A 16,098-nucleotide genomic window follows, 5' to 3' on the forward strand; every position below is an offset into this window, starting at 1 on the left:
CTCATTTGAGTAGAACAAACAATGGAAAGTAACTAAAGTATTTTGCCTTGTTTGGGGATATCGAGTCTACATGTGGCAAATCATGTTTCTCTGTGGTAAAAAAAAAAAAAAAAAAAAAATTAAGACAATGCATGATACCAAAGAAGAGTGAGTTCCAGTCTGACTGCCCATTCAATTACATTGCTGCCTGAAACCAGCTAGCTACTGCTGCTAGCTTAGGACAATGCATAAATTCATAATGCAGTCTGAATGTTATAAACTCATGAACTAAAAAATACTTTTTTCTGCCTAGTGGAGGAGGGAATCTCCAAAGAAATGGTACTGTGCACTATAGATCACTGAAAGGAACCCAAATGTATCAAAACATTTGTGATTATTTCGCTACTTTAGGCGAAATAACAGTTTTTAGCTTATATGCAAATTAGGTAGCTTGCTGGTAAGTGGAGCGCTGAAGTGGACTTTACATACACATCATGTCAATGGCCGTTTTCTGATTAATGCCATTGATCGCATGGCGCTACGGCACGGTACACACACTGAAATCCGCCCGATTGTTCACGGCATGCCGATTGTAAATACCCCTCTAGATTTAGAGTCCGATTTAGAGTCACAATTGAAAAGGAAACGGGTTGGAATATCGGCATACCTTTTGGCGCTGGAGCTAAGGGGACTCTTGGATCCCCATTTTCCCATGGAATGGGAAGGTTTTCCTTCTCTATTCCCTCGTTCTTGGGAGGAATTTCCGCCTCTTCGTCCACCACCACCTCCACCAGCCGAGGTCGGACGGCTACTTCCAGAGCTTGAAGCAGCAGAAGTCGCGGGAGTGGATCCCTGAGATTGGCCCTCCGAAGCTCTGCTATTGTTCGGCATTTTTGCCTTTTAACATCAGCCAACGATTCTGTAAACAGAAAAAAAATGATATCATTAGAAACCAAAGATAGAAAATTACAAAATCTGCGCCTCGCGAGTTAGTTCCCGAGGCGATACAAAAAAGAATATGATCATCAAATTTTACATCTCGATGGAATTGGGCACATCACAAACGATGTTCAAACTGCAAATTCTACACGGATTTATTTACTCAGCGTCAATATCCTAGTCATCTTACCTACTCTCTAAAGGCGGTAATCAACCTGCAACAAAACAAATGGGAAGTCAAACATGGGTCGTTTCATTAAAATTTTTATTTGAACACAATGAAATCGAGTTGAAAAAACACGTCTGGTCATATCCTCCCCAGCGCACACAAAAAGCGATTCGTTGAGCCGCTCACACACACACACACACACACACACACATACACACACACACACGACACAAATGTCGTGACGAAACGAACAAAGATTTGGGTCGATTCTTGATAAATCTGCCAATACTCAATCCAATGAGGCTCATGCATGGTGTAAATAATATACAGAAGTCAAGTACCTGATCGTAGACTAATTGCTGGTGAAATATTCCACAAATATTCCGAAATTGATAAACCTATTCAGAGCAGAAAATTCAGAGCTGAGAGGGGATCCCCACACGCAGAGCGATATGCCAGTTGGTCGCTGCCACTGCTGCTGTGTATAAATGCGTGTACACATATACACACACAGCGCACATCCGGCGAACACCGAGCCATTATTTCCTCCGAGCACACCCCTCCGCGTAATGGCTTACTAATGTCGTGTGAAAATCGTCACTTTCTCGTATCTATCTTGATATCGCAATGACAATCATTAAAGCACAAAAATTTATATTCCCTCTGTTCAAACAGTCATTATATAATTTTTGTGAACTAATAATTGTCGCCAGCAACATTTTCTACGCATCTCGGTATACGTGTCTTAGCAGCAACGTGAGAAGCGGATCGTCTTTCTACGGAATACGATATGACGGCTCTTTTCCTCGAAACCTATTTTCATGCTCTCTTTTTCGATATTTGGTGTAGAACAAGGACGAATAAAGTACCAGTACACATGTAGGGCCTACTAGGCCCCACCAGGCAATGCATGATTGCCACTTTAAATATCCTTTTTCGAATAATGTTTGATGATCCCCAATAAAAACCTGTCAATATGAACATTTCATAACAATACTTCAGTAAATATTGCAAATACGTAATATAATTTGTATTGTGTTGTGAAAGGACTGGCCTCGACTAGCCTGTTTGCTATTGCTGTTTTTACTTTTTACCAACTGTAATGTTCATTAACTTTTTGACTATTCAATATTTGTTATCGATGTTATTGTTTGGTAAATACATTTCATTTAATTAATTAATTAATTCATTCATTCATTCATTCATTCACTTGCTAGATCAATACCTGGTACATTAAGTTGTATTCGATGTATACGCTATGAGACCACTGTGATTTGTAACTACAATTACTCTGGCATAACAGTTGAAGCCCTACAGAGTCGTATCAGCGAACTCTAGTCGAAATTTGATCAGTTGCCTGAAGAAGAGGACTGTAAATTTGATTCTTTTAAAATCAAAATAATGTCACTCACGTCGCCTGCCTATCAGCTAGCATCGTTCTGTAATTGTTGTATCAAAACTCATGCTTTATAGAGCTCCTAAGTAGAACCTAAATCGCACAAAGTTATCAATTACTTTTGACGCCACCAGTTAGCTAAGCGTTGAAGCATTTACAGCCAGCGCATCAGTATCATAATCATGATGTCTGGAGTCCAGAGCAGAATTGTCCTACATGAAATCATTCATTCGAACCTGTAATTGGTTTTCAGATGTCGGTGTGGTCATACGTTTAATTGTCGACCTGCGATATCATTGTGGTCAGCTTGACTCATGTACAAAAGTGTACTAGCGGTTTCACATTCACATATACGTTATACTTGTACTTTCACTTGGAAATTAATCTTGATCAGCTGAAGCCTCAACAAAAACACCTACATATCATCTAAAAAAAAAAATAGAAACTGTAATTACCGTGCAGAAGATTATATTTTAAAATGCTTTTCATATCCCATAGATGTTGTTAAATGATGATAACTACTAGATGTATTTCAATAAAACACCTGTTACATGTATATCTTTCATACTAAAATCAAAGACTCAGAATGTTCGGCATAGTGATGATTATTTTGGATCAAAAATCTATACTCTAGTGATTGGTCGAAAGAGCTTCACGTGATTTTAAGTATTTTCAGCTATGTGGGAATGTTGGCATGTTTGACACTCCATGAAGTACTATTTGCAAAATGACGACACTTCTATGACGACATTTTGCAAATAGTATAGGCCTACTACTAGTATTTGCAAAATGATGTCACAAAACAATTCTGAAATTGTGTTCAGCTTTGTACTGTCACTCTGTGAAATATAACATTATTAACGAAACAATTGTGACGTCACAAAACGATTGTGACATCGCACACTGCGCTGTACCGTCACTCTGTGAAATAAACAATTGTGACGCCACAAAGCAATTTTGACTTTGCGCACTGCTCGTATCGTCACTCTGTGAAATGTATAAATTTTTAACAAAACAATTGTGACGTCATAAAGCAATTCCGACATTGCTCATTGCTTCGAACTGTCACACTGTGAAACATAAGATTTTTTTTTTAAACAAAACAATTGCAACATCACAAAACAGTTCTGACATCGTGCGCTGCTTCTTTGGGTCAGTGTAGGGTCCCTTCACAACATCACATCCACAACACGAGGTCTCGCCTCGCATTTTTCCCCATTTTCCCCTTCTTTTATTTGAATTTTTGAACAAAAATATAAAACAAAACATACTTTACCTGATTTCGTGTTTCTTGTTAAAGCTATAGACCACGGTGTCTTTAAAAGAGCTATTCACTTCGGGGCTGCGCCCCTCAGTGAATAGTTCTGGGAGTCACCTCTGCCCATACTCCAGGCAAAGTCTATTTGTATGCTATACTTATAACTCTAGCCAACTGAAATAACCCTCCTCTAGACATGGAAATTCACTGATCTAACTTTCCAGGCCTGACTTTGTGTTTACAGTAAACAATTTCCATACTTGGGGAAAATTAAACATGACTGCAGTAATGGGCTCGATAACTACAGGCCCTGTTTGTTCGATCTCTCCTTTTTTTTCCGGGTTCCTATTTCAAAGTCTAGATAAGAGACTAGCTCCATAATCGATCTTTATGGAAAAACAAGTGATGGTAGACGCTATTCGAGTGACTGGTTTTGTGCGTAACGTCGCATTGTTTGCTAACTGGAGGCTGAAATGATTGCTTTAAAAGCGTCTGTGCCATGAATGATCCCTATTCACACTCGCAAAGCTATTATTGTACGGGCGTATTACGGCAGGTGGAAACAAAGGAGGAGGAGGAGGAGGGGAAGGGGGATCAGGAATAACCTTGTACCCACTCGCACCTGTAGTACAGCCAGTGTAATTATGAAGAGTGATTTTAGAAAGGAAAATCTCCTTTACAAGCAAGTCATCGTAGCAAGAGTGTCACTGGGGTCATACGATACAATCCAAAGTAACGTTCCTCTCTTTCGGTTTCGACTGTCTTTCCACAGGGCCTTGTTTTTTCCTCGGAAGCGCTTCCAAATATACTCGCGTGGTTATATCATCATTTCATTGATAGGGATGTTAATGATTGATGAGTGATTGATACATGTACATGTTTCATCCCATCTAGAGGCGAAAGGGATAATTTTCAAGGCTTTAAGAATTCGATGGCCTGTGTAAACGCATAGCGTCCATGTGTTGACTGTCAGCTGTCATGTTTATAATGCATGCACGTTGTGAGGAAACACAAACTGCAGTGCTTCATATATATTCAGAAACACTTCGTCAGGAATGTTGAAGGAGAAAGTCCGCTCTTGTACTTTTGCGCTGACTCGAATTGATAGGGAAACGTGAAGCAAAAAAGAAAAAAAAAGAGTGATGAAATAACCAACGACGGAAAATAAGAGCGTCGAATGGGACTCGTTCCATGTCTCATGTCTTTAGGAAACTGTAGTACATTTAGGTACAACTATAACAGTATACTATGTAGAATTATGATGAGGTGTGATATCGTCAGGCCGTAGCTAGGGTTTTCCCATTGACTGACACACAAGGCATGGGATGGAATCATCTTCTCTTCCGAGCCAAATCGCACCTCCTATAGGGTCTCAATCGAAGCAGCAACCCCCCCCCCCCCCCCCCATCCTAGGCCGCAATAGATACAATGTGTACGAAGTTTATATTCTAACGCTGGCAATTTCCATATTTACGCTGGAAAATTTGAAAGGTTGAAAGCAGTGGTCGTTTACAAGAAAGTCAGAAGCTTTTTCTGTCCATCCTTTTCCCTAAGAATAGTTCAGAGTAAATGCATGAGGTGTTTTTGTACGCACAATGTTTAGGGCTAGTTTATATCTTTAGAGTTGATTTATGCACTGAGGGAATGTTTCTCATGTTATACAAAATGTACATCCTGCCTGTATATGACTGGAGAAAATGATAACATTATTGTAGTTGTGGTAACTGTTTAAGACACTTCCTAACCTGCATAATGTACAGGTCGCACTTTCTTCCGTATGTATACAATAATCTGTAATGTATACAATAAGTCTGTATACATGCATGTGTCTTTAGTTTTCCCCAAGAGGTGTGTGCCGCTACTGGTATACAGTTAGTGTCAACTAAGGAAGTTATTATTAGTGAGTATTATAGATGGGCATGAATGAAACCACCTAATTATATTCTCCGAAGAGATGCAATGATACATTTGATTGATAAGTATCGATCGCTCTAATGTGCGTGTCTATACCCAGCCAAACTCACTGAATTCTGCGGATGTATTATCTGTATAATGATATTCAGTGGCGGATCCGGGGGGGGGGGGGCGCACCGGGTGCGCGCCCCCTCTTTATCAATTTTCGTTAAAACAAAAGAAATAAAAACAAAAGTGGGGGTTGCGTGCGCCCCTCCCCCTTTAATTTTGTAAAGGCGCCTCCCCTTTACGGAATTCTTGGATCCGCCCCTGATTACATGTCAAAATAGGCCCGACATCCACTTCCAGATACGACCTTACGCGGTTACTTTCAAATCAATGTCACTAAGTCAACCTATAGCGCATCATTTGGAATGGACTTTCCTTTTTTGAAAAGACACTAAATTCATGAAAAAGATCTGCGTATTATACTATACTATCGCACTATAAAATGCATGCCAAACAGTAGGCATGCAATATGCATGGTGGAACGCCCTTGCATCGTTTTGTTTGAATTGTGGGTGATCGGTTTAATTGTTTTTGTTTTCTTTCTTTGATGATACGGATTGTTAGTATTTGTTGTTATTGTTTGGCTTGTTGATACATTTCATTCACTGATCTGTTAACTTTTCATTAATATTTCTGTCATCTCTCAATCAAATTAAGCTATTTAATTTATCATTTATTATTTTCAGCCGGTCAATCAACTTTATTCCGATGCATTCATCATGTTCATCTTTTATCTAAATTCTCGTCTTTATACATATACCACCGACTAGCATCAATAATTCGCCCATTCATTCATTTATGAAGTCATCTTGTGTCACGCCGGAGCTCAACGTTATAATGCGGGTAATTCGGGAGTGCAATGATGGCGATGGAAAGAATATAGAACTTCATTTCATGATTGCAAGTTGAATTTGGAAAATCAGACTGGCAAGCATGTTTCAAGGCTCTATACATTCTTTAAATGTCAGTATGAATACCACCTCACAAATGTAATAAAAAAGGGGAAAAAGTGGGTGTATGTGTAACAATGACGGATATATCACGATTCAATATATGAATATGTTCAGTGTATATTCAGTTTCACTCAAATCTGTGATGTTGATAATATCATAGTTCGCGACTCTGATACCCTTCCTTCCCTGTTTGCCTGAGGGGAAATGTGTTGAACTGACACGTTCTCTGCATGTGAGGATGGGAAGAAAAGGCTCAACGAGATGATGAAAGAGGGATAAGAACAAGAAGGAGGAGGAGACGGAAGAGAATAAAGACACGAATTAAGAACAACGCGAGGAGGAGGGAAGAAGAAGGGGATGAGCTATAGTGGAAGAAGGAGGAGAATGGTTGAAAAGGAGAAGGAGGATGCGGGAGAATTAAGGAGGGGAAGACATGAGTAGAGGAAGAAGTTGGAGAAGAATTAAGGAGAACGAGGAAATGAAGATTTACAGGAGGAAGGGGAAATGATAAAGATGGGAGAAGATTATATAAAGAAGAGAGATTATGAGGAGGAGAAGTAAGAGAAGAAGTAGGAGATGAGGAAACGAAGATTTTCAGGAGGAGGAGGAGGAGGAGGAGGAGGGGAGAAGAAGGGCGGATCCCGAGGGGAGAAGAATTAAGCGGTGCATGAAGGGAGAGAAGAAGATGTTATAGAGAAGAGATATTTATCATTTTGAGGAGGAGAGGAAGAAATAAGAGAGGAAGTAGAAGAATAAGGGAACGAAAATTTTCAGGAGGATGGAGAAGAAGGGGTCCTTAGGGGGAGAAGAATTGAGGGGTGCATGGAGGTGGAGGAGAAAGCTATAAAGGAGAGAGATGAGGAGGAAAAGAAACAAGTAAGAGAAGAAGCAAGAGAACGAAAAAAAAAACAAAGATTTTCAGGAGGAGGGGAAATGATAAAGATGGGAGAAGATTATATAAAGAAGAGAGATTATGAGGAGGAGAGGTAAGAGGTAAGAGAGAAGTAGGAGATGAGGAAATGAAGATTTTCAGGAGGAGGAGAAGGGGGAGAAGAAGGGGTCTCGAGGGGGATGATAAGGGGTGCATGAAGGGGAGAAGAAACTATAAGGGAGAGAGACCATGATAAGGCGGAGAGGAAGAAGTATAAAGATGAGAAGTTAGTATAGGGAGGAGAATAAGGAAACGCAGATTTTTAGGGGGATGGGAGCAGAAGGGATCCCGCGGGGTGCATGGATGAAGGTGGAGAAGAAGATATAAAGAAGAGAGACTTATATGAGGAGGAGAAAAAAGAAGTAAGAGAGGAAGTAGAAGGATGAAGAAACGAAGACTCTCAGGAGAAGGAGGGGGAAGAAGGGGTCCTGAGGGGGAGACGAATTGAGGGTGCATGGAGGTGGAGGAGAAGCTATAAGGGAGAGAGTACTTGAGAAGGAGAGGAAGAAGTTATGAGACAAGAAGTATACTCTAGGAGAATGTGGAAACATAGATTTTCAGGGGGGGGGGGGGGTGAGAGAAGAAGGGGTCCAGAGAGAAGGTGCATGGAGCTGGAGAAGAAGCTATAAAGAAGAGAAATGAGGAGGAAAAAAAAAACAAATAAGAGAAGAAGCAGGAGAATGAGGAAGCGAGATTTTCAGAAGGAGGAGGAGATGGGTAGGATGATGAAATGAGAAAAAGAAGAAGAAAAAAAAAGGTAAGTGACCTCCGCAGTGACCCATGTAAGGAGACGAATAGGAGAATGAGGAAACAAGAAGAATAGGGGAATTTTTTTTATAGGGATGAGAAGGACGAGAAGAAGTTAAAACAAGACTATAATCACATCATCCCGAATCAAGAATATAACCACATCATCCCGAATAGCGATTAGACCCATGCAACTGTCGGATGGAAATTGATATCCTATATAATAACGGAGTCACCAAATAGTTGCATGGCGTATAGCTGTCGGCTGACATCATGCGCACTGGATGTTGCCGATTCGGCGAGGTGTTCGAATGTGTCATAATAGAGAAGGTGCGCTACTCACGAAGGCCGAATCATGCATATCGCTTGGCCTGTTCGTCAGAGCTCCCAAAGCGAACCCTGCAGACTATCAAATACCCCACCCCTATCCCTACCCCTAAATAGTGATTGTATACCCTTTTCGTCATTACGCCGTGGTCTACACATTGAGACCGCAAATTCTTTTCAATCCGCACACTAAACTGACAGCTGAGGAAAACAATATCCTTACCAATATCTATGCAGTGTAAAAAAACCGTCCCTTCAACAAAACGATCGATTTGCGGTGACAATGAGTTGAATAGGCCTAAAATTCGCATTTTAAATGCTCGTGGGCAATTGGTTTCTGCATGAAAATAAGAAGTCATGTATATTATATGGACTGTATAAGATGCAACTGAACGCGGTTCTGGGTGCTGGATCGGTAAATTGCAAATCGTTTTGACGGTGTTTGATACTGAATCAACCGATTATCAATCATCCGTATAGAAGCACGATCTCGCGGCCAACAGACTCGACCATCTTCCTGCTGTAGTTTTCTTTAATAGGCCTATACCAGTCGTTGTTACGCCTCCTAATTGTTGATACTAAACTTATCTCACCTTATTAGACCATCACGCTCAAAATGCTATGAAGACTGGAATGAACGATTTTCATCAGTTTCTGTTAGTAACGAGGGAACGTAAAGTACGTTTCTTCGTTCTTGTTGTTTTTTGAGGGGTCATCAGACTCTGTAAAAAAGGGGAAAAAAAGGTCCCATCCTTCCCCCTATAAACACAAGAACACTTGATTTTGATAAATATTATTAATTTATGTGTTCTTTCAAGCCTCTAATGAAACAAATGCTCTTCCACTTGGGACATCGAAAATCAAGAAGCGTTCGGATGTTCTGATTGGTTGTAGACTTACCTGTTTTTTGTTTCTTTTGTTGTTGTTAATGTCTTAGGTGGTTTTTTTTTTCCTCGTTCAATAATTACAAGTACATGAAGCTTTTTTTTTCTGCTCTCAGATCGAGAACTCCCTGGATTCAAGTAGCATAATAGCTGTTATATAGTATCCCTCGCCCTCCCCCCCCCCCCCAGCTCTCTCCCCTCTAATCTCCCCCTCCTCCCCCTCCTCCCCCCTCCCCCCCCCCCTCTGTATCTTCCTTTCTCTCCAATTCTGCTTCTTCACTTTAAAAACTTTGAGAATCATCGTCAACCAACATTATAAAGTTGCTTTTTTCCACGATTGCGTCCAAAGGGGGAGGCATTGTTCTCGGTATCTCTCGTTTCGGGTCTAGGGCAATTACCCCCTGAGCAATTGCCCCGGACCCTTCCCCTGGCCCTAATCCTAATCATAATCATAACCCAAATTCCTAACCCTAAACCTAACCCTAATCTTTACTCTAACCTTACCACTAACCAGTATATAGCCGGGGGGGGGGTGTAATTGCCCTCTGGGGGTAATTGCCGGATACGCTCGTTCTATTTAGGGAGGTGTTTATGGGATGGAGAATCATAAAGAATTAAACCCGGTCTGGTACCTAGACTAGGGTCTCTTTCTTGCTCTCTTCGTATACAGACTGTGTGTGTCGATATCTTTTACGTGTAGACAGGCAATGTATAGAAAGTAGCTCCGTGGTATATTATGACCGTCAGATGTATCGTAGGATAGGACGCCGGGAGTTCATTGAGGTCAAGCCGAGTTCATATACGGGCGCAACACAACTAATGCCCAATTAAACCTCGTTTTATTGATATATCGCCAGCCGCGAAAATCAGCGTCTGTTTACCGTGGTCCGTAGAGAAATGTCGTCATCTTCGGTGTCTGACGTCATAAGCATCTTACCTGTCGTGACTTCGGACCTGTGTAACGTCCTCGTCCGGCGAGGACATGTTTAATCACCACAGCGTCATCCTTGATAACATTAGCCATCGCAAGCGTGACGATATACTAGACGAGGATGGCGTTTTGTCCACAGACAAAGTTTCACAGACGGAGATATAACAACAATAAAGCATTTTGAAGAGCTATTTCGTGAATTGCCCCTCACACCTCCAGAGTTCACCCATCACAGGAAAGCAATAAATGGTGATAAGATCAACATATAGCTTTTGCACACCATTATATCTTTATCGAAACCGATCGTTTTACTCAGTATACCATTTGCCTGGCTTTTGAGTCTATTTCTTCTATATCAGTACATCGAGAGATTTGACTCAATCAGTCAGAAATCAGTAAGGACAAAGTTCAAGGTCACTGTAGAACTAGAATTCATCACAGCAGAGGCAGGTCTATGGAATGACTCGATAACTATACAGGGCCTATCAATGTTTGTTTTCCATGTTTACAAAGCTAACAAATTTCATTGAAGTTCAATCGCTGGATGACTATTTGGTATATAATAGCATGGTGTAATTCAGATTACCGGTGAACAAACCATTTCCTGTCTGACACATAATAATTTATGCTTCAGTTGTTCCTGTTATTTTCCTCCTTTTTGATTTTTCCTTCTCCTCCTCCGTCTTATGATAAATTCTCATATTGGATTAATTCAATTCGTCTTGATATCAACAAGTATATTCTTCTAAACGATCTGAAATAGATACAAGCGACTTGAATGTTAACGCAGTGTACAGCCAGTGTTGTTTTCGAGATGATGGGCAGTTTTAAGGTAGAAGTACTTGATTTATTTTCTTATCTTATGTAATACACAAACATAAAACGCATCCATACTGCGGTATATATAACGCATGCCGTATTATATGGCGGTCGGTTTAAACTCTTCACCGGGGAATAGGACATCCCTCTGAAAAAAAAAAAGTATAGGGGAGGGGACAAAAATAGCCTTAGCTTATGATATTAGTTTACTATAGCGATATTTCAGCAGGAAATATATACTTGTCATTTAATGCCCTGTCATAATACACTCGCATATAACTATTGATGACGATATTGAAGATGAGCTTTCGAAAAGGAAGCTGTCGCCTTGCAGATTTAATGTTGTTTTAATAGCAAGACAAACGGTCAAACAAACCTGAAATCTCTGGCATGGCGGTTATTCACCAGGAAGATCATGGCTGAATAGTCACTGAAAGGTTTCATATCACTTTCACATTCTCCTAAAAAGAAAACCGGTGTGATTTCAGTCCTCTTGTTTCTCGGTGAAATTTTGTCTGTATTTCACACAGTGCTCTTCGTTAGGTTTCAAGCTGTATAAAAACTCTCAAAAGGAAATTCACAGCGCAATCCCGCAACGTGCTCAATTAAGTTGGCATTAAATAAAGTAAAACTATGTAAACAAAGAGAACATGTTATAGAGGTTTCATGGAAGTGGACCTAGATTAGAAACTTGTTTCCAAGTGTCAGTTTTCACAGTGTCAGCTTTTGATATTAAATGGCTTTAGACGGCGATATCATCGTGTCCTCGCAAGTGTCCTATTCACTTACGCACAAGTATTACTAAATTTCCCGTTTTGACCTGAAAGTACAAAGAAAGAAATTACAGATCTTTGCATTATTATTATTTTCCTTTTTTTTTTTTTTTTTGGGGGGGGGTCTTTTTTATGCGTTGTAGTAATGTATATAGCAATGACATCTTCTGGCGAGGAAAAACTTGTCATGCGTCAGTTGCTAAATCATAAACCGTATAATTTTCATGATAAAGTTGCGAATAAACCTACGGAAATTGCTATGATGAATATCATCGTCATATCACCCAATTTGCCTATCATTGTGATTGTACCTATATCATTGTTACGCAGTGAAATCATGTGGAATTTTAAAATTCGATACAAATTCCATATCTCAGTCCGATTTTGATGAAACTCTATCAGTCTGTTCGTCGTTGTTTTTCTCTGCTTTGAGCGTGGTGATCCTATACTTGATATATTTTTTCTGTGCTTTTGGATACGTAGTGCTCAATCTGTCAATTAGTGATAGCATCATTACATTCATTTATGTCCATCACTATTTGATGTTCGTTTGCTGGTTTGTTTGCTTGCTTGTTTTGTTTTGTTTTTTGTTGAAAGTAAGTGTTTGAGTATACCATTTTTCGCAGGCTTCCACTCAGTCATGACACTTATTAAAACGGTTCACAGAAAGTCGACCTGTTGTTTATTTCTTTTACTTTTACACAACAAAATCTCATGAGCGAACACAGTTCTTTAGTTTATTCTCAATTGAGGAAATATGATTGAGTTTCTGCAAGGACAGGTTAAACATAATGACACCCGCAGAAAGCCACAAACGCTTTGCAGATGGGGTTCACTTGATTTAGCAAAATGCAAAGTATAAGCATGGATTCGCATTTTGTATTCCCTTGCTTCATACCATACTGACCAATTATCATAAACAGAAGCAGTCCACACTCGCGAATGGCTCTATTGTATAGGCCCTGTACATTTTTGGCGCGACCGGGGAGAATATTTTAAAAGTTCCAATGTCACGCTCTGAAACAAAGCAAACAAAAACCAGCAGGCAAAACTTTAATAAGTCGCCGCACTGTGGAAACACACTGCATCGATCCTCAGACTATTGTCCTTACCTTGACATTCGGGTAAGTTTCTTGCTAATGTGACTTCCCATTCATTTCAAGAGTGAACGCATGGCTGCATGTTGTAACAAAAAAAAAAAGCGGCTAAGCATTTGTATGGCATACAATAATGTTTGTCTTTTCTTTCCCTCACCTGCGTGCCAAGGCATTGTGAACCCAATACATGACTGTACCTCACCGCCACGAGAAGTCACGCTTGTCCGTCAACTTTACAGTCGTGTCGCTTAAAGTTCCTCGAATCAACAAAGCGAGGATCATAACTGACCAACGCACCCCTCCCCAAACTCAAATATGGGTCTTGTGTTTAATACTCGACCAAAAAATAACATATTTCTACATTCATATCATCTCAATTGAGGGACATTTTAAAACACGCATAATAGTGATGGACAAGATTACAACTTGAATATGAAGATGTGGTCCCTGTAATATGGAAGGATCTATGAGAAGTTTAGAAATCATACTGGTAAACAGGGGCGGCTGATTGTGTCTTGTTTTTGCTTTTTGTGGGATATGGGGAGCGCTGCTGCTTGGAGGGAGGTCAAATTGTGATTTTTTTTTTTTTCATTCTATTTTCAAGAACCATAAGGGGACATGGACGGGGCTGCAGCCCCATGTACAACGCATGAAGTGATGAATGGGAAAAGAAACAGTTGATATTCTCTGTGCCTCAGCAAGGCAAGGGCCACAGAATTCTTTTCGGTGTGGGTGGGCAACTGGGGGCGGGGAGGTATTAAAGATAATATATAGGGCTTGTGCTTGGGTCAAGAGCCGTTGTCACCCCCACATTATCACTGTTATTATTAGTAGAAGTATTATTATCATTATTATCATTATTGTCATTATCATCATTACCATTTTCTGCAACAACCATAGAAAAAAATTTTTGTTTGTCAGATGTTCTCTATAGTGTGTTATACATACTGTAAAACATGATATATTCGCGGCATGAATTTTTCGCGAATTGGAACCGACAGCCTTTTTCGTGGCATGAAATTTTCGCGAAGTGCCACTGGCGTTCAATGCATATAGTGTAAACAAGGACTTTCGCGTGCATTTTAATTTCGTGAATCTTGGCGCTCGCGAAATTCGCGAAATTAAAGTGCACGCGAAAATTCCTCATTTTACAGTACGCTGTTCTTTGAACAAGTGTTATTTATGTATATCTCTTGTATGTAATGCTGGTGGAAGGCACATTTCCACATCTGTATTCAGTTCAGTTCAGTTCAATTCAATTATTGCTATTCTTATTATTTCTTATTTCTATTGTTATCACGATCATTCTCTTGGATTTTTTTATAGATTTGTCTGCTGTGGAAGCAACTGTTTTGTGCAATTTGCAATAGACCCATAAAATCTCTCATTTTAGGTTGATTTCAGAATATTACAAGCACAAAAAGTGGAATACAAAATGCTCATCGCTTGATACAAATCTTATAAATCTGTCATAACGCTACCATCATGATAAAGGACAAGTACTGATTTCATATACAGGGCACTCCCGTTATAATGAATAAGGTTATAACAAAATTCCGGTTATTATGGAATAGAAATCCAGGTCGCAAAATTATTGGCTCTCTGTTTTTTATTGTTCATTCGTCTGTTTATAACAAAAGAAACCTGCTGATCCGGGGGACTTTGTTTTAATGGGATTCCACTGTATATTGGGTACATCACACAAAACTCACAAAGATACTTTCACACAAGTTTTGAAATGGAAGAGTTTGATCGCAAAAATGGATAAAGTGCCGTTTTGAAACAATTTTACGAAAATCCATCATCAGACAGAGCAATATAAATCCTTTCCAGTGGTCCTTCACTTGTGACATAACAAGATGTATCCATGGAGATATCAGTAAAGATATTCCATATCATATTCTTATTATTTTCTTTGTTTTTAGCAGCTTTAATCAATCTCACATTAACAAGAATGGAGTTAACTCGTTTTGACATCAAACACAATTGTTGAGGGACTCATAAGTGATATGATTTCATGTAACAACACTTAACAATATTAAATGGGAAAAATAAAGGGGTATTGTAATCTTGGTGGCAAAGAATAAAACATGAAACATAGATTTTTCTTCTTTTTTTTCCTCAAAATTTAATTACACTTCATGGGTTCATATATACAATATATTCTCATACTCATGTGATACAGCCTTCAAGGCTGTAGTATAAAGATGAAATATAAGTCTTAATTTTTATCTTGTCACAAGTTGCTTGGTCATATAAGATAAAAGATCCAAATACCATGCTCATGTTGAGTCAATGGAACAGCATTTGAATGCACATCAAGAATTATTTACATCTAGGGATATAGAGTAAACAGTGGTGGAAAAGCTAGGCATGCCAGAGTTTCATGAATACATACAGAAATAAATAACACCCTCAGCAAATGGTGGTATAGGTCATAATAACTTCATAGAAAGTGTGCTTGTAAATACACTTACATTCCTTATGTGCACTGTAAACACAACTCCACCCCTATTGGAAGCCTTTCCCACTTTTAAAAAAGGAATACATAGTCATTTCCTACTCTTATATGAATGTATACAGCAACTGCTCTTTTGCATGGACAGTCAGCTCACACACACATCATGTTCGCACAACTTGCGAAAGGTGCCATACTTTCAGATCATGTAGTCAAATTGCTTTTGAACTTGCATACATCTGCGATAGATGCGTTTCAAATAAGCATCTACATTTGAAAAACTAGTACACATTGTCTTCTTTTTCTTTTCTTTTTTTGGTAGAGCAAGATGTATCTCAGTATTTGCAAACAAAGTTAATTCCATTTAAAAAAATGAAATAAATGACAATTCTATTAAACCTATCCTCGCTCAGAAGTTGATCAATGCTTGTAGTATTTATGAAAGCTCTCAGGAATAATCACGAAAGAAAAATTC

At 39.4% G+C, this 16,098-nt stretch overlaps 1 protein-coding gene across 1 annotated transcript in view; it reads right to left on the reverse strand.

Moving 5' to 3' along the window:
* LOC139717034 (ubiquitin-conjugating enzyme E2 E1-like) overlaps window positions 1-1,549 on the reverse strand; it is a 75,055-nt gene extending 73,506 nt beyond the window's left edge. The window contains exons 1-2 of the mRNA XM_071628549.1: window positions 1,429-1,549; window positions 647-898 (exon numbers count right to left, since the gene is read on the reverse strand). Coding sequence (XP_071484650.1) covers window positions 647-870 — 224 coding nt within the window. The 5' untranslated portion in view covers window positions 871-898; window positions 1,429-1,549. The remainder of the gene's footprint in view (window positions 1-646; window positions 899-1,428) is intronic.
* Between the last annotated feature and the right edge of the window lie 14,549 nt (window positions 1,550-16,098).

This window comes from Diadema antillarum, unplaced genomic scaffold, assembly GCF_040938485.1.
Source record: "Diadema antillarum isolate AM-2024a unplaced genomic scaffold, OU_Dant_1.0 scf00000071, whole genome shotgun sequence".
NCBI classification, from domain to species: domain Eukaryota; kingdom Metazoa; phylum Echinodermata; class Echinoidea; order Diadematoida; family Diadematidae; genus Diadema; species Diadema antillarum.